Below are 19,525 nucleotides of genomic sequence, written 5' to 3'. Positions count from 1 at the left end.
GTAATTGTTAGGCATCTAATTGTGCCTTTTGTAAGCCGCCCCGAGTCCCCCCTAGGGGGTTGAGAAGGGCGGGGTAGAAGCACCCCAAATAAACAAATTTATAGCATGTTGTACACTTTAAGTGTCTACAGCCTTTGGAACTCTCTGCTGCAGGCACGAAGGGAACAAATAATATTTTTGCCCAGGGGGGTTTCATGCAACAGATTCATGGATTCAAGTGCCTAGTTTCATGGACTTACTTGGACTCTTTGTTCCTGTCTTCCTTTGTATCTGATGAACTAAACTGAATTTCTTTTATTGTGGATTAATTACTTTTTACTGCTTTGGCTACATATATTCCTAAATAAACTGCTTGCTGATTTTACCCAGCTGGTGTGGTGCTTAAAGTCAGAGGTGATACTGCTCTGGAGTAGGACAACTTGGCTGGGCCATGCTAATTCTATATTACTGATTTATTTTTATTTTTTTGGTTGTGTCAGGAGCAACTTGAGAAACTGCAAGTTGCTTCTGGTGTGAGAGAATTGGCTGTCTGCAAGGACGTTGCCCAGGGGACGCCTGGATGATTTGATGTTTTTATCATCCTTGTGGGAGGCTTCTCTCATGTCCCCGCATGAGGAGCTGGAGCTGAAAGAGCGAGCTCATTTGCCTCTTCCCGGATTCGAACCTGCGACCTGTGGGTCTTCAGTCCTGCCGGCACAAGGGTTTAACCCACTGCGCCACCGGGGGTCTTCCTTTATATTACAGATGACCTTTGGGGGAAGGAGGGGCTTGGCTACCCATGAGCCCCGGAAAAAGAAGACCCTCCGGAAGTGGAGGAGAAATAAAAACAATCTCAGCGCCTGCCTAGCCCGTGATTGACAAGAGATAAGCCCGCCCCCCGCCGTCAGAGAGGAAGCGCTTCGTGAGAGATGTACGGTTTTCAGGCGCCGAGAAACGTGCTTGCCACTGCTTTGGGCCTCCAGATAATTTTGGACTTCAATTCCCAGGATTCCTAGTCGTCGCCCAAGCTGGCTGAGGCTTCTGGGAGTTGAAGTCCAGCACTGCTCTTGTTTGTTTTTTGCTCTGGCCCCGCCCCTTAAGGTGACGCAGAAGCACGTGAAGCGAAGGGCAGCCAATCAGCGCGGGATTCCGCAGACGATTGGCAGCTCGGGCGGCCTTGGCGAGAGGAAGAGGAAGCCGTCGGCGCTGCAGTTGCAGCTCAGGCCGGATGGATCTGTTCGGGGACCTCCCGGAGGAAGAGGAGGCCTCTGCGGCGCCTTCAGCAGTCGGTGAGCCCTGGAGAAGGAGGGGAATGGAGGGGCTGGGCTGGGGCCCACGATGGAGGGTGGTCATGGTTGTGGGGGAGCGAGGGAGGGAAGGAAGGAAGGGAGACCCGCATCATGAACACCATGACACGCGAGCACGTGTGAACGCATCCACAAATACACGTGTCAGGTATTCAGGCAGAAGCTGCATGGCTTGTGTGCATGAGTGTGCATTTATAGAGAGAGAAGACTCAGTTAACTGGCACTCATGGGGTTTGGTAGATATTGAATAAATGTAGTTTCTGTTAGTTGAGAGTGACAGTTCAAATTTTATTTATTTTATTTATTTAGTACATTTCTATACCGCCCCAGCTTCTGCCAACCTAGCAGTTCGAAAACATGCAAATGTGAGTAGATCAATAGGTACCGCTCCGGCGGGAAAGTAACGACGCTCTATGCGGTCATGACCTTGGAGGTGTCTATGGACAACGCTGGCTCTTCGGCTTAGAAATGGAGATGAGCACCACAACCCAGAGTTAGACATGACTGGACTTAATGTCAGGGGACAACCTTTACCTTCCAGCGACTCGAGGCGGTTTACAAGACAAGAATTTAGTGCCACCAAGGACATAAAAAACATCAGCAACAATAAAATCAGACATTATAATGAAACATACTTCAATTGATAATAATTAAAAAAGTGTCCAGTTCCACCATATAGTTATTCCATTATTGTATCCGTTACTCCGTTTTTCCAAATGCCCGCTCAAATAGCCATGTCTTAAGCTTCTTCCGGAATGATAGGAGCGAGGCAGCTGATCTAATCCCCCTAGGAAGGGGCTTCCATAGCCGAGGGGCCACCACTGAGAAGGTCCTGTCTCTCGTTCCCGCCAACCGTACTTGTGATGATGGCGGGACCAAGAGCAGGGCCTCTCCAGATGATCTTTTGGCCTAACTAATACTATATCTCCTCACTAGAGCATACTTTAAACCAGGCATGGGCCATCTTGGGCCCTCCAGGTGTTTGAACTTCAACTCCCACAGTTCTTAACAGCTAGAAGAGTCAGGAAGATTTTCCCCACTCTTGTCAGGAAATTCTTCCTAATGTTTAGGTCAGTGGTTCCTAACCTGTGGTGCGTAGACCACTAGCGGTCCCCCAAAAGGAAAATATGGTCAATGGCCTTAACATTACTACACTGTTGCCTGAAAACCATGCGACAACGAGAGCACCTGGTCTTGCAAAGCCCTTCTACAGTGCTGAGGCAAGGGGGATGTCAGGAAGGGAGAGGCTGACTACCCTATTAATGTATTTATTTATTTATTTATTTGCTACATTTGTATACCACCCCTCTCAGCCTGCAGGCGACTCAGGGCAGTTTACATGCAACATCAAAACATAAGAATACAATAAAAACAATTAAGATAATATAAAAGCATGATAAAACCAATTAACAACATGTGTCATTCAAGTCTCCTTATTAAAACATTGTCCAATTACATTCGTCCAGTCAGTCCATTTTCCTTCGTCCGTTATGCTGTATTTGCAAACGTTTGTTTGAAAAGCCAAGTCTTAACTTTCTTCCGAAATGTTAAAAGGGAGGGGGCCAATCTAATATCCTTAGGGAGGGCATTCTATAGCTGAGGGGCCACCACTGAGAAGGCCCTCTCTCTCGTCCCCGCCAACTGTACTTGTGACGAAGGTGGGATCGAGAGCAGGGCATCCCCAGATGATCTTAAAGTCCTAGAAGGTTCATGAGGGGAGATGCATTCAGACAGGTAAGTTGGGTCAGAAAAGTCAGCACTTTGAATTGTGCCCGGTAGCAAACTAGCAGCCAGTGGAGCTGGTGCAACAGAGGGGTTGTGTGCTCCTTGAGCGCAGCTCCTATTAGCAATCTGGTTGCCGTCCATTGGACCAATTGAAGCTTCCGAACAGTCTTCAAAGGCAACCCCATGTAGAGAGCGTTGAGCGTACAAGCTTGATCCCTCCTCAGTGTGACATCTTTTCAAATGTTTAAACATAATTATCATGTAATCTCTCTAGGGCAGTGGTTCTCAGCCTGTGGGTCCCCAGGTGTTTTTGCCTACAACTCCCAGAAATCCCAGCCAGTTTACCAGCTGTTAGGATTTCTGGGAGTTGAAGGCCAAAACATCTGGGGACTCACAGGTTGAGAACCACTGCTTTGGGGTAACCATCCTTATCTCCCTAAGCCACTCCTTATAGGAATTCATGGTTACCCCATTCCGGCTGGTGTTGTGGATATAGGAGGCCCAGAGTAATTTCTATAGTTTCAACATAGAATCAAAGAATCAAAGAATCAAAGAGTTGGAAGAGACCTCATGGGCCATCCAGTCCAACCCCCTACCAAGAAGCAGGAATATTGCATTCAAATCACCCCTGACAAATGGCCATCCAGCCTCTGCTTAAAAGCTTCTAAAGAAGGAGCCTCCACCACACTCCGGGGCAGAGAGTTCCACTGCTGAACGGCTCTCACAGTCAGGAAGTTCTTCCTAATAGAATGAAGCCATGTGATTCCTCTGTTGTGTTCTTTGTGACCAAGGGTCTCTTCTAACTTTGTCTTCTGGTGTGTTTTTCTAGATAAAGGCGACCAGAGAGGATCTTTGCTTTTTGATGATCTCCCACCAGTCAGCGGCACTGATTTGGGTATGGTTATTCTGGGTATTTTGTCTTTTACTTATCAGTACCAATTGGAAGAGGAACCAGTGGTTGGAGTTAGTATGGCCTCTTGCTCTGTGTTAGCATAACCATATTTTCAAATTAATAATAGAGAATAGTTGACATTTGTGACCCGCAAGGGTTAACTGTTGGGAAGTATCATTATATTAAGCTACCGTATTCAATTTTACTTTGGTATTCAGCTACTACTACTCCTACTACTATTAATAATAATAATGATAATAATAATATGTTTCTAACTGGGACTTCTCTCCCTGAAGGGACTCAGGCTGGTTTCCTTTCTGTATTTGTGTTTCTGGTAATGTTTTGAGCGACAGCAGGGCTATTATTGACAATGCATAGACAACTTGCTGTATAGTAGAAAACGAAAATGGAATTTTTCTTCCCCTGTCCTATCATGGTAAAAACAACCTCCTTATTCATGTCTGTGTGCCATAGCTAATTAGCAAACATGCCTACCTGTCCCACATCTGTAAAACATCCTGTTCTTGAGAATTTATCCTGAAGTAGGTCTTTAGAGACAACTAGTGTTGCTGGACAAAAGTCATAGTTTGTATGGCTCTGTGTTCAGCTTTTGCCATCTCCATGTAGGACTCTGAAATCCCTCTGCCTGAAACTCTACAGAGTTTAAAATTCATGTTTAAAACTGGCTCGCTTTGGATAGCACAGGGAAGGGTTAAGGCCCCTATGATGTTTGTTTTGCTCTCTATGCCCCTGTTCAAAAGATTTCACCTCACTTCCTGTCCCTGTGAAAATTGGATTTTGAAAAAATTGACTTGTTGTGGAAACAAGGATTGGTGATCAAATGTCAGTGGAGACATCTTTCCCCCATGTTAACTCATTTAGGAGTGATTTTTCCTTTCAAGAGGTAGATTCCTCTCACTCCCTGTTGTCTCAACCCCGTTCTTAACTGTGAATTGTTTGTAAGTTGGACGTTTGTAACTCAGGGGCTGTCTGTATCCTCTAGCCCTTTGTGCCTTGTCTAAAACCTCCCTCAAAAGCTTCCAAGGGGAGACAGTGTGAGTGCACTTTGGCTTAGGCAGGAAGGAAATGGCAGTGTGCTCCCAGACAATGTGTGTTCTCCTACTCCTTCCATTTTTATGTGCTAGATTCAGTGGCCTCTGCTGTACAAGCAAATAATTCAGGCAATACTTTACCATGGCAGAATTATGTTAGATAATTTCATCTCTTCTATGATGCTATCCCAGAAATCTGTTTGTGATGAAGCCTAAATCCTAAGCCTGTTCCTTCTTGTCTTTTAAGGTGCAGGGAGCTCTTTGCTTTTCGATGATCTCCCACCTGCCAGCAGTGGGAACCCAGGTGAGCCCAGTCACACTTGCTTGATGCCTTTAATTGTTGGTTAATCTGTAGTCTACATCAAAGGGAAAATTTTCAGTGCTATAAGTGATGGTTTGCAGGAGGTGAAATGTCCCATGAAAACTACACTTCTTTTGTGCTCTGCTTTTTGTTCAGTGGAAGATCCCTTTGTAGCAGTCAACTATCTGGGTAGTCTCTCTTTGAAAAATGATTACATGGCAGCAATGTCTACATTACTTCTACCGGGTGGGAATGTAGGCAGTTTGATAACATCATGTAACCCACAAGTGGAATCTTCGGCCTTCAAAATATTTTGAAATTTCAGCAGTCAGTTACTATTGACTATGCTTGACTGTCAGTGATGGGAACTGTAGGTTAAAACATCCAGAGGACCAAAGGTCTCTCATCTTTGACGTAGCCTTTCTGGTTTAGCGATTAACCACATTGCAGTGGAAATTCAGAATGAGGGAAAGACATTCTGCTCTTATTTTGAATGGGCAAACATTGTTCCATCTGTCCACCAACTTACTATTTTCTATGCCCCCGAGAACCGGGGATGGGAGGGGAGATATTTGCTTTTCCAAATTGACTAAAACTTTGATGCAAAACACTTTTCCTTTTGTTTCAGTTGAGGGCTGTTTGGATCAGTAGACTTTCAGCCTGCTTGGGCTTTTTCTAGATTGTGCTCTAGCCTTGGGATTCACAAGAGTTCTCTATCCCGCTTGAGCTAAATGTTTGATTGTTTATATTCAGGGGTATGTGTCATAGAGCCCTTTCACACAGGTCTATATCCCAGAATATCAAGGCAGAAAATCCCACAATATCTGCTTTGAGCTAGGTTATCTGAGTCCACACCCAAATAAAGTGGGATTTTCTGCCCTGATATTCTGGGATATAGGGCTGTATGGAAGGGCCCTGGGTCTAGGGCTTCTGGTTGGGGATTCTGGGAGCTGTAGTTGAGAAAGCTCTGGAAAGAGTTAGAATTGTTGAACTGCAGTTCCCAGCAGCCCTAGCCAGTATAGCCAGTGAAAAGAAATTCTGGGAGCTGCATTTCAGCTATATGTGGAGGGCCACACAATTCACCTCACTAATGCGTTATTTGTTCATATCCATTTCCATTGAGAATCAAATTTCAGTGAAGCAAATTCCCAAGCAAAAGCCACACTATGTGTAGCATGCAGATGTGGAATCCTAATGAATGTTTTCTTTGGAAGATGTAGTTTTAGGAGAGGGTGAATTAATGCAGAAGCAGTCATAAGGGAATGTGTTATTTGGCTTTCCGGGAGTTTTGTCAATTCTAAAGCCTTCCTCTTTATAGCTGCTTTTCCCTAACATAGACTGGCACCTTGTTAGCAGGTTACTATATGGCAAGCCAATATGTACTTTCACACCACTTACAGTCATTGCAGTGGTCAGGATCCTTTATTGACTGTGAAAGGGCCAAAACTACCCAACCCACCATTTACGTGATTCCCGGTGGCAATTTCCATTTTGCTGGAGGATCAGTTGAGTTGCATCCTGTTATTTTTTCCCCTATAACTAGTCATGCTATAGGTCTTTGGGAAAGCTCTGTAGATGATGTCCATAATACAGGAAAAAATCTGGATACATCTCCACTGATTCCCCCTCTCCCCAACAACACAGACATCACTGTGTTGAGAGAACTGCATTACTCAAAAAGTGAGTTTTAGATAGTCGTACCATGAGACATATCCACGTGACAGAGATATATCTCCCAGTGCAGAGTCTCAACCACAGTTGTTGTTTTTTAACTGTCTCCTTCAGATGTAATGTAAGGTGTATTCAGTGCCTCTGTGTACATGGGACTGTAAGTTTCAGAAAGTATTAAGTCCCCCATTTTGACTTCAACAGATTGATTATATAAAAAAGGCTGGGATGACCTGTAGCAGAAACATGAAAGGAATTTGGTCCCAAACAGTCATTGGACAAGTGGGCTTATTAACAAAAGACCCTCCTTATGACTGTATAACAGAGTAATTTATTAGCAGCAGCGTGACCCAGCACCAGTAGCCCAAAGTGATAAAAAGAACAAAAACACACAGGCCGATGTTATCTCTTCCATAGGAGGCTTTTCTTTGAGGTAAAATAATATGGTTGCACTATTTACAAGAACAAGATTTCCATAACCCAAATAAAGTTCTTTATACTTCCTTCTTTGCTTCCATGTTGGAAGCATGCACAGCACCTCTTCTCACACCGAACTTCTTCCTCATGCACAGCACCTCTTCTCACACCGAACTTACACAGGAACTGCACACAGTAGCTTTACACACAGCTTTACACACAAGGCCTTCAACCTGGGGCTTCTCTCACCGAAGCACCTCACACAGAGGCTTCTCTCACAGACAGGCCTACCTCACACTGTGAGGCCTTCTCACAGACGTAGACCTTTCTCTCATTGAGGTTTACCTCAGACTGACGGCTACTAAGCTACAGGCACACCTGCTTATATAGGACTGCAGCTTTTGCTGAGTTATTGCATCCATTTAACCCTTTCAGTGCTTGATTCACATTTTTGTAATTAAAAATGCCTAGTTAATTTTTTATATTTCTGACATCAGTTACCAAAACAATGTTGCAGCAACACTTAAGAGCATAGTTTTATGGAATCAGGGTTTTTAAAAAAATGAAATTGCCCTTGTAAATATGGAACAGTAGAGAACATAATAATTGTTGACATTTTGTTTTCTAGTTTCGCATCCTGCAGAACAAGTTTCTCTGTCTGTGAGCTATGGAAGGGGAGAAAAGAGAAAGTCCACGGAAGGGGAGAAGAATGGGAGTGAAGAACTTGTGGAAAAGAAAGTTTGTAAAGGTTTTCAGACAATCTGAAGCCAAATACTTCTTGTCTTTTGTAGTGCTATTTCAAATTAGGGTAAAGATAACAAACATTTCCTTTTTGAGAACAGTCTTGCTAATGGTCAATTAAGGGCAAGTGTGGGTTTGTGTCTATGGACAAAGCAGTTACAGAGCCCCGCACATATGTAAATATTGGGTTTCTCCCAACTCCTTTTTCTTTGCCAGTTACTGTAGTGCCTTTCTCACATTTGTAGCCCTCTAATCCTCCGAGGAGCTCTGGGTTACAGTCAGCAATGAGGCTTACCCCCTGCCTCCTCACAACAGCCTTGGGAGGTAGGTTAGTCGTGTTTTGTATTATTTTTTAATTCAGCGTGTAGATTACCAGCTTGTTTCTTAAAGTACCAACAATAACATGATCTGCAGAATTAAGAAGAATGAATGTGAATAAAACATTCTCTTTTCAAACTGAATGGGTAATAAAATGTAGGACTTTATTCTTCCTGCTCTGCCCTGCAAGTTCTCTTTGTAATGCCAACTGTTTCTTGCAATATAGCCTGGTTTGTTACCACGGTGTCCATCCTCCTGCTTCTAGTACTACTTGCATTTTTTGCATGTTTCAGAGAGCCGCATTTTAATGTTTGCTGTGATACAACTGACTGTAGTTGTAGTTGTTTAGTCTAATGGTATGATAGCTACCCTTGTATTGTCACACATTCAGAGGTTATTACATATACAATTTGAACAGCTTCTTGTAAAAAATTTGTGCCTATTTGTTCCAGGATATTGAATGCCTTGTTTGTGTGTGTGTAAACCGCCCTTGGGGAGATAGGGCAGTCTAAATAAAGTTTTATTAATATTATTATATCTGAGCAGCACTATGTTGCTGTCAGTCTTTTGCCCCTTCCCTAAAAATCTTCAAAAAGAACCTTAAAACCTGGCTCTTCCGCTGCGCCTTTGATGAGTAGGTATATAATCCCACATGATTGCTCTGCCTCAAAGTTCTGTCATTGGAGTATACGTCCCCCTTCATGGGAAAGCTTGATTCCACAACTCCTGCTAAAATGAGCCCTCCTCTGTGAATTAGCTGCTTCCCTCTTTAATCTCGCCCAAGTTTTTAATTAGTTTTAATCTGTTTGTCCTTTTAATCAAACAGATTAACAGCCCGCCCATTATTATTGTGCCTGTGCATATTTTTAATTTTTTATATTGTTATGTATTTATATGTTTTCTGTAATTATGATGTTATTGTTTATTATTCGCGTTTTCAGTTTGTGTTTTTGGTTTTTCTTTATTGTAATTGTTATTTGGGCTTGGCCTCATGTAAGCCGCTCCAAGTCCCCATTGGGGAGATGGTGGCAGGGTAATAAGTAAAGATGATGATGATGATGATGATTATTATTATTATTAGTGTCATTGCTATGGTACCCTAAATTGCCATGCCCTGCTTGCAATATAACCATAGCAGCCACAGGAGACTTCCCCTGACATGAGTGCCATGTATGGATGCCTTAAAGCTTAAACACAGTTGTGCTGAATATGTTTTTAGAGCACCCCTTCCTTGCCTTCATTAGGTAACTGTTTTGCTTTTAGTCAAAAAGGGAGCTCAGAGATTGATTCCTGCATGTATCTTTTCTTGATTTCTCTTTAGATTTCTCTGAGATTCTTCCTCTGAAGGGTTATGTGGCAGAAAGGAAAGGTGAACGAGAAGAGATGCAGGATGCCCATGTGATTCTGAATGATATTACGGAAGAGTGCAGCCCTCTGCCCTCTCAGATGTGAGTCATATCTCTGAGTACTTACTTTGATGCATATGTATTTAATGCCTTCCATCTTGTGCTAGAACAGCCTTGCATGGACAGTGACTTTGAATTCATTTGGTTTGATGTTTGGAAGTGCTCCATACTCTTTTTCTTCTTCTACATTTCTACTTGCAATACTTTAGCCATACAGGTAGAACCATGCACATTCTCATAATTCCTTACTATTTGTTATAAGTAATTGTTCCCAGGGCATTTAGAGATGTGATTTTCCTTCTCGGTCCATCTTAATTTTCAAGATTTGGAATTCAGTATTTATAAACATACTGATAGGGTTGTTTAAGCTTTCAAGTGTTCAGCTGTGAAACTAGGACACAGAACAATAAATTCAAATTGCAAGAAAAAAAGATTCCACCTAAACATTGGGAAGAGCTGATTGTAAGAGCTGTTCAACGATGGAACAATGCTGCCTGAGAGTGTGGTGGAGTCTCCTTCTCTTAAGCTTTATAAGCAGATCCTGGATGGCCATCTAGCAGTTCGAAAACATGCAAATGCAAGTAGATCAATAGGTATTGCCTCGGCAGGAAGGCAAACAGGCGCTCCGAGCAATCATGCCAGCCATACAACCAGGAAGTGTCTATGGACCACACAGGTTCCTCGACTTGTAAATGGAGATGAACACCTCCCCTTGAGCCAGAGCTGAGCACCGCCTCCAGAAGCCGGAGATGAAAAGGGAAGCTTTTGTCTTTGCCTGTGAATTTCTGTCTCATCGTATCAAGACACTGGATGTTTTTTCTGTGTTTGTATATATATATGCTGTAATGTGCTCTGAGTCTCCTCGAGGAGAAAGGGGGAATATAAATAAAGTGTATTATTTTTACTATTATTCTTATTATTTTGTCTTGCTGTGAGCAGAGAAATTTCGTAATCACAGGCTTTGGCTGCAGAAAAGTTTTTTCTTCTTTACAGGAGAAGCATTTGAGATCGCATATAGATAATGGGATGCTTTTTGCAGCTCTGTTAGCTGAATGCATTATTAATTTCTTGTAGTAGGCTCAGACTATCAGCATGTGTATCTTCTCTTACAGCACCCGCGTCTCATACTTTGCTGTCTTTGATGGTCATGGGGGAGTTCGAGCTTCAAATTACGCAGCACAAAATCTACATCAAAACTTGATAAGAAAGTTTCCTAAAGGTATGTTTAATGAAAAGCATAAAAGAACAGTGAAGTTGAAAGGAGACATGGTCACCATGTATAAATATTTGAAAGGATGTCATAAGGAAGAGAGAGCACACTTTCTGCTGCCTCGGAGACCGGGACTCAGAGCAGTGGGTTCAAATTACAGGAAAGGAGATTCCACTTGAACATTAGGAAGAACTTCCTGACTGTAAAAGCTGTTCAGCAGTGGAACCGTCTGCCTCAGATTGTGGTGGAAGCCTCTTCTTTGGAGGTTTTTAAACAGAGGCTTGATGACCATTTGTTGGGGCTGCTTTGATTGCTTTTCCTGCACGGCAGGGTTTTGAACTAGATGACTCATGCAGTCTCTGATTCTAGGATTTTAAGTCTCTATGATTCTAGGATTTTAAGGCAGTATCCTCTTTTTGCTCCATGCTTTCTGAAGACCCTTCTCAATTTAAAGGCACACTCTGAGAGTGTTTATCCACAAGAGACGTTTGTATCCATTAATCAACATGTTGAATTTTCTGTTTGTGAAAGCAATTGTTCTTTTGAATTTGTGATGCTTATTGCTTTGAATGTGGGAGATAAATGACACTGTCCAAAGCAATTACGCATAGGTGTAAGGTGGTGAAAAACTGGGCTGAGTTTCAGTCTTCATCATTGAATTCATTGATTTCCCTGTTTTAATAGCTGCTGAGAGAGGAAAGGTTATGCTGAGCAGAAACTTTTGTAATGTACAATTAGAATATTCATATATTGTTGCCAGGCAAATGAAATAGGTTGATGATTACTTTTCCTTGGGTTTATGTCACAGGAGACGTGCCCAGTGTGGAAAAGGCAATAAGAAGATGCCTTCTGGATACCTTCAAACACACTGATGAAGAATTTCTCAAGCAGGCTTCCAGCCAGTAAGTAGAACTTTATTATTATTATTATTATTATTATTATTATTATTATTACTACTACTACTACTACTACTACTACTACTATTTGAAACACAACAAGATTAATACAAAGCAAACAAGATTACACAGCTGGCTGTTGTTTTGGATCACACACCAGATACTTCCCAAGTGTCTAGGACTTGTTTATTATTATTAAATAACAACAAAAACAATGTATTGTCGAAGGCTTTCATGGCTGGAATCACTCAGTTCTTGTGGGTTTTTTTGGGCTATATGGCCCGAAAGAAATGCCTCTAGAACATGGCCATATAGCCCGAAAAAACCCACAAGAACTGAACAACAACAATAATTGTTATTATTACTAATTGTTACATAACAAGATTGGTACACAGCAAACAAGATCACTATGCTGATTTTTGTATTTGATCGCACATCTGACACTTCCCAAATGTCTAGGACTGTGTGATATATTGGACAATAATGCATGCAGATCTGAGTAGGGTGGCCTTTTGCAGCTGCCAGATGGTAACTTTGTAAGCGCTGATTGTTTTTAAGTGCAGGCCAAGGTCTTTGTTATTATTGTTATTATGTTACTTTTTTCTCTTAAACTTAAATCAGTGAACAGTGGTAAAACAATTCAGTACACATTTTAAAACCTAAAGACTTTGAATATTAAAATTGAATTAAACTTAGTATCTAAAAACAAATAATTAAAACTTTACCAGGTGTCATGATCATGCCAAGTATATATATGACACCGTAATTTTAGAAAGTACATAGGGATCTGGGTTGCATTTTTGAATACTTCATCTTTGTTTAACTGTTCTTACACATGAGTATTTTTTCTATATAGGGATGCTCAGGAATAATTCAGATTTTTAAAATGAGTAAATTTGTGCTTCCAAGCTAATATGTTGATCGAGGCAATTACTGTACCTATCTGAATTTTTCAGTGCATTTCTTGACCCAGAAATTGCATACAAGAATGTGTACAACAGGGAAAGCTATGAAAACAACAGGGAAAGCTAGAAAGTTACATATGAGAATAAATGGAGTTTGTTGTGTTTCTTAAGTAAATGTTTGGGAAAGGAAAGGAATGCAGATTTTTTTTAAAAAAAATAATAAATTGCTAAATATTATCCAAATAGTACAGTTCTGATTTAAATTATCTGTATTCTGAGTTGTATATCTCATCTCACTTTAATTGTGCAGCTGAAATATGAGATAAGTTTGAAACAGTCCAAGACTCCTTTTTCCCCATATTTCTGGTGTTTTTAGGAAACCTGCCTGGAAGGATGGTTCTACTGCAACTTGTGTACTGGTGATAGATAATACCTTGTATATTGCTAATCTTGGAGATAGCAGGGTAAGCACACTGGGAGTTCTGGGTCCAACTTAGACATGTTTATCTTGCATTAAATAGCTTTTTTTTTCTTTTACACAGAAGCAATGTAGTATGTATATATTATGGCAGGATGTCCCTCTAAGGCGCTGCTTCAAACTCTTTTTGAGACCAAACATGTCTTTGGTTTCTTGCACGCTGTAATATTCTAGCATCTTGCTACCACTTTACCTTCCATAGCTCCTTCCAGAGGAATTTTGGGATTTATAGTTTGATTAGGTAATTAGAACTCTTTGCCAAAGAACTCCAGTGCCTCTTGGGATTGTGTAGGATGCATCCACGGTGGTTAAAAGGATTAATGTGCTATAGTATGAGAGGTGGCATGATGGCATAGTTTGAGTGATGGACTAGGCAACTGGAAGTCCTGAATTTGAATCCTTGCTCAGTCACAGAAAACAGTCACAGCTCTGTGCTTCTTTTAATTTTCTTAGTGAACTCTAGATGGTGCTGTAAGAATATGTGGTATCTATACCAGAATAGAATGCAAAGTACTAGCTACTTATAGTAGGAAATGGAGGGAGACACTCAGGATGCTCTGCTAAAAGTTTGCTTTATTTTTGTGGGTAATATATTTTGTATAAGATAATAGACAAAAGAAAAGTAGAAGAGTCTCTAATGCTTGTATGTGTGTGTGTGAGAGAGAGAGAGACAGACAGACAGACCTCTTGAGGCAGAGAAGCCTCATGATGCTTCCTTCTCAAAGGGTAATAAAGCACAACAAAGATTTCTTGTAAGAAGGAGGAAGTGACCTCAATATGCAGACAGGAATCAAAACACCTTGAGCTACATAGATATAGGAAACAGGTGAAAATAAGACAACAGGCATGCACTAAAGGGTTCCCTCTGTCCCCAGTTGTTAGTGTTAATGCTTCCTCATTTTCAACACAATGGTGGTGTTCATCATTACAGCCTTCCATTCAATCCATTGCTTGGAACCCTTCCTTGAGATCGCCTTATAGGACAGCAGTGCCCTTTATAATTATCAAAGCAGAGACGGTGAGATTACAGTATGTGCTGCTTGTTAACAAGGCTTCTTCTGTCAGTGCAGGCCATTCTGTGTCGTTACAATGAAGAGAATCAGAAACATACAGCCTTAAGTCTCAGTAAGGAGCATAACCCAACTCAGTATGAAGAGCGGATGAGGATCCAAAAGGCTGGAGGGAATGTCAGGTAATAAATACAAAGGCAAAGTACAAGGAGTGGGGTAAATCTTGAGTCACATTTTTGGAGGAGTTAAATACTGCAGTGGGAACGCTCTATTTGAACAAACCTAGAACTTGGTTGTTCCTCCATCTCATAATGCATATGTTCATTGTCACATGGTAAATATCTGCTAATTGTACTTTCTTATGGACTTGACTTTCCTAAATTTCCTTCAATTCAGTAGAACAAGGACATTCCCTAACAACCCCACCCCGGGTTGTATACATGTGAGTTAGGAAACTGCTATACATGTAAACTACAGGGTGACCCAAAAGTTGCAAAGGGGTTCTGTATATACAGGTAAAGGTTTTGCCTTGACACTAAGTCTAATCGAGTCCGACTCGAGAGTGGTGCTCATCTCCATTTCTAAGCTGAAGAGCCGGCGTTGTTCGTAGATGCCTCCAAGGTGATGTGGCCGGCATGATTGCATGGAGTACCGCTACTTTCCTGCCGGAGCAGTACCTATTGATCTACTCACATTTGCATATTTTCAAACTGCTAGGTTGGCAGAAAGTGGGGCTCACAGCAGGAGCTCACCCCTCTCCGATTCAAACCACTGACCATTAGGTTAGCAAGTTCAGCATCTCAGCGATTCAACCTGCTGTACCACCAGGAGCTCCAGTTCTGTATATACTATATATTATTATTATTATTATTATTATTGTTATTATTATTGTTGTTATTATTATTCATAGTAGTAGTAGTATTTATATCCTGTCTTTTCACTCAAAGGAGAGAAAAATTGTTATCGGGCACTATTGATGAGATTTAGGTTTTCTCACATTGTTGTTCATTCATTCAGTCGTCTCCGACTCTTCGTGACCTCATGGACCAGCCCACGCCAGAGCTCCCTGTCAGCCGTCACCACCCCCAGCTCCTTCAAGGTCAGTCCAGTCACTTCAAGGATGCCATCCATCCATCTTGCCCTTGGTCGGCCCCTCTTCCTTTTCCCTTCCACTTTCCTCAGCATAATTGTCTTCTCTAGGCTTTCCTGTCTCCTCATGATGTGGCCAAAGTACTTCAACTTTGTCTCTAGTATCCTTCCCTCCAGTGAGCAGCCGGGCTTTATTTCCTGGAGGATAGACTGGTTGGATCTTCTCGCAGTCCAAGGCACTCTTAGAACTTTCCTCCAACACCACAGCTCAAAAGCATCGATCTTTCTTCACTCAGCCTTCCCGCTCAGCCTTATGTGTTTTCTCACATAATATACATTTATTTCCAATTCATGCTGTGTATGATGCTATGGCATTGTAAATTAAAAACAAAAAAACAAAGGAGTTATTATATATTGAAACCACTTTGTGAAACCACTTTGTGGCCCACTTTGTCGTAGCAAGACAACTTTAAACTGACAGATAACAACATAATCAGGGAAAGATGTAGTTTTGGCTTAAGTTCTAGAACTAGAGCAGGACTGGGCAATTGCCAGAAGTTTGGTTGCTGCATTTGTCTTTCTCCCTACAAATCACACACATGTCCCTGCTGTTCACCATCATTTTTTTAGAAAAAGTAAAGTTCATGTTTATTTACTGCTTTTAAAAAGACCTCTGTAGGACCTAAACCTACCATGGGAACATGGTATAAGTACAGCCACCCAAAAGTGGTGGCATTTTAGCTTTAAAAACAAATTAAAAATTCTGCTCAAGGGGAGAGATGATTATGTGTTGCCCATGGGCTGCACTCTGCCTATTCCTCAGCTAGAGGATAAAGGAACAGACTGTCCATGAATTTCATAGCTGAGGACTCCCTCTTGGGCCTAGATTCTTCTTTCTGTAGTTTATTGGTTCCAGATGTTATTTAGATATTGTTCCCCAGATTTCCAGCCATTGGCCAGTTTGGCTTGGGATGCTGTTTATTTTAGACCAACAAATGGGGCATAATTGACAGTGCTATACAATGCTAGGTTGTTCAGTCTTGATGATACTTGCACCCCTCCCATTGCTCCCCTTTTTAGGGAAGGTCGTGTTCTGGGTGTCCTAGAAGTCTCTCGGTCTATTGGAGATGGACAGTACAAGCGCTTTGGGGTCATCTCTTTGCCAGATGTCAAACGCTGCCAGCTTACACACAATGACAGGTAACACTAAATCAAAATTAGTAATGAGGAAAATATGCATAGTGCTTTTCTTAATGCCCCCCCCCCCCCCAAAAAAAAAAAGCACTGGACTTCTAATTTATTTTAGTTCTGATTTTTTTGTGCCTTACCACTATTTATTCTTATAGATTTATCCTGTTCTTATAGATTTATCCTGTTGGCTTGTGATGGTCTTTTCAAAGTCTTCTCACCAGAAGAAGCTGTGAACTTCATCATGTCTTGTTTGGAGGTGAGTGGATCTGTGTATTTGGTTTAGTGAATCTTAAGAAAGGCACTTGGAAGAGCAAACTCACTTCACTTTCACAGCACTGACAGGACAATTTTGTTGTTCTTGCTCCTTTTGTCTACTTCTTGTGATTTTCACATCACTCCTCAACAGTAACAGCCTTGCTTTTTGTTGAAGGATATACAGGCAGACCCTGGGTTATGAACAAGAAAGGTCCTGTAGGTTTGTTCTTAAGTTGAATTTGTATGTAAGTAGGAACAGGTACATTTTAAATGTAATTCCAGCCAAAAAAATGTTAGTTTTAGAACGCACAGGAAAGGGTTAACACCCCTGTAACATTTGTTTTGCTGTTTGTGCCCCTGTTCAGAAGATTTCACCTCACTTTCTGTGATAATTAGATATATATATATTTAAAAACGGGTTGTCGTAGAAGCAAGGGTGGGTGATAAAGCTTCAGTGGAGACACCTTTTTCCCATGACAACTCTTCCAGTAGTTTTCCTCTCACTTCCTGTTGTCTCGCCCTCGTTGGTAACTAGGAGTCGTATGAGTCAGATGTTTGTAACTCAGAGAATGATTGTCCTTAAGCTTGCTTATTATTTTAAACAAGTCCTGCAGGATTGTGTGCCTCTCAGCTCTATAACACATATTGCCACATTGGCTGTCTTACCTTCCAACTTCTGATTATGGAGCCAATCCAGGTCAATCTTCACTGTGGATGAAGACTGGACCTGAGTTTCTTTCTCATTCTCAGCATGGCCTCTGAGACAAGGGGCACAAAGTAGCAAAATGTACAGATCCTGTAGTGCAGCCTTATGTTAAAGAGGACAGTGCTTTTGGGGTTGCATGATAGGCTATTTTGTCTCCCTGCTAAATGCAAACTGCTCCTTTTCATTTATAAGCAACACTTACTTCTGGATGTGTCATTGTCTACTGGGGCTGCGGTAGCACACTAGGTGAAGCCACTAGCTTCAGAAAACTTGCTGACCAGAAGGTTAGTAGTTTGAAGCCATAAGTCAGGGTGAGCTCCCACTGTTAGCCTAAGCTTCTGACAACCTAGCAGTTCGAAAACATGCAGTGTGAGATCAATAGGTACCTACCTCGGCAGGAAGGTAAAAGGTGCTCATGCAGCCATGTTGGCAAAACACGACCAGGTGTCTACGCACAACAGATTCCTTGGCATGGAAAAATGGAACAAGAGCACATCCACATGACTTCCAGATGCCAGAGATGGAAAGTGAAAGCTTTGCCTTGTTTGTGTATTGTATGTTTGCCTATATAGGTGTATATTGTTAGGTTCTCTGAGTCCCCTTGTGGAGATAGACCAGAATATGAATAAAGTTATTATTACTATTACTATTACTATTATTATTATTATTATTATTATTATTATTATTATTGCCTGTGGTGAGTAAAAAGAAGACAATGCAAGTGACTAAATGCAGATCTGAGTGAGTTCCTTGGGGAAAACGGGGCCTCCTCTACTTATTGCCTCCCACAGATTATTTTCATGTCATGGAACAATAGCAAACTGTTTAGTCTTGTATTACAAGATTTTTACTACCAGGAAAAAGAAAAGGGGTCATTTTGCATTGTTTTTTAGAGGTGTTTTTGCATCGGGTGCCCAAATTACTTGCCTGTGTGCTGGGCTGAACCCTCAAAAAAGATTCAAGGCAGCATGGAGGAAAGAGAAGCATCTTAATCCTATCTCTGGAATGTAAATAATGGAAAAAAGCCAACCTATCTTGTCTTGTCAACAGGACAAAACAATTCCTACAAGAGATGCCAAATCAGCCATTGATGCCAGGTATGAAGCTGCCTGTAACAGATTGGCCAACAAAGCTGTGCAGCGAGGATCTGCTGATAACGTCACTGTGGTGGTGGTCCGGATTGAGCAGTGATGGGAGGAATACGTGCCAGCAAAGTCCATGGCAGCATGCAGTGGATTCAATAGAACAAGTTATGTGTGTCTGTGAGTGTGTGTGGGTGTGTGTATGTATGTAGGGTTTTTATGTGTTTTTCTTCTCTAAATGCTCTTATTTGTAAATAAAAAGGTTGGTTCTTTTTTCTAACTGTTTAAATCCATTCATTGTTTCAGAGGTTTGCACCTGGATCAGATGGGGTCATCCAGTGTCTTCACTGACTTCTTAAAGTGGTCTAAAATATTTTCCTTTGCCAGCCACATTGTGCTTCAGGGTCTAGAGCCCAAATATACAACACACATTTTTTATTTATGAAGGGCATGGATATATTAAAACTGTGGCTTATTTTAGAAGTTGGCTTTTAAAGGGTCCCCAGTCCTTTCTCGATCACATTTAGAACCCACTCCTAGTCCAACACTCAAACTACTCCACATCACCGGCTCCCTGACAACAAACGTCTTTCCTGATTGTCATGGAAGTATCAATAACATGATGCCATTGTTGAAGAATCACTCAAGAGTTTTCAAGGGAGTTGCAGATTTTACTTGAAAGCTGCAGAAAGGGAATCGTGCAGATAAACCTTTATGGCATTAGTACAAGTGTGCATGTCCCTGTGCGCACAGACTCAAACAGGGTTCAACTGAATGTTTTACATATTTAAATTGGGTACTCTTTTGAATTCTTGCCAGAAGATATCTTTCAAATGTGGCCTGGCTAAAAGGTGGTGAAAGCTAATGGATATTTTTCTGTACTGCTTCAACACACAC

The 19,525-nt window shown here is 41.5% G+C and overlaps 1 protein-coding gene across 3 annotated transcripts; it reads left to right on the top strand.

Moving 5' to 3' along the window:
• The first annotated feature begins 1,126 nt into the window (after positions 1 to 1,126).
• ILKAP (ILK associated serine/threonine phosphatase) lies at positions 1,127 to 18,908 on the top strand. Of its 3 annotated transcripts, XM_060768091.2 has the most exons (13): positions 1,128 to 1,268; positions 3,841 to 3,906; positions 5,203 to 5,259; positions 7,970 to 8,079; positions 8,328 to 8,406; positions 9,722 to 9,848; positions 10,919 to 11,025; positions 11,825 to 11,918; positions 13,194 to 13,281; positions 14,366 to 14,487; positions 16,475 to 16,594; positions 16,760 to 16,841; positions 18,597 to 18,908. In XM_060768091.2, exons 1-13 carry the CDS (start codon positions 1,208 to 1,210, stop codon positions 18,735 to 18,737), a joined length of 1,254 nt encoding a protein of 417 aa, XP_060624074.2. In that variant the 5' UTR covers positions 1,128 to 1,207; the 3' UTR covers positions 18,738 to 18,908. The 3 variants fall into 3 exon arrangements, with proteins under 3 accessions (XP_067322005.1, XP_060624074.2, XP_060624075.2); XM_067465904.1 differs by lacking the exon at positions 18,597 to 18,908 and having other exon boundaries at positions 1,127 to 1,268; positions 16,741 to 16,842; XM_060768092.2 differs by lacking the exon at positions 8,328 to 8,406 and having other exon boundaries at positions 1,129 to 1,268; positions 7,970 to 8,089.
• The last annotated feature ends 617 nt before the right edge of the window (positions 18,909 to 19,525 follow it).

Source organism: Anolis sagrei, chromosome 3 (genome assembly GCF_037176765.1).
Source record: "Anolis sagrei isolate rAnoSag1 chromosome 3, rAnoSag1.mat, whole genome shotgun sequence".
In the NCBI taxonomy this organism is placed as follows: domain Eukaryota; kingdom Metazoa; phylum Chordata; class Lepidosauria; order Squamata; family Dactyloidae; genus Anolis; species Anolis sagrei.
The sequence above is the reverse complement of the archived record's forward strand: the minus strand, read 5'-3'. Positions and strand labels throughout refer to the sequence as shown.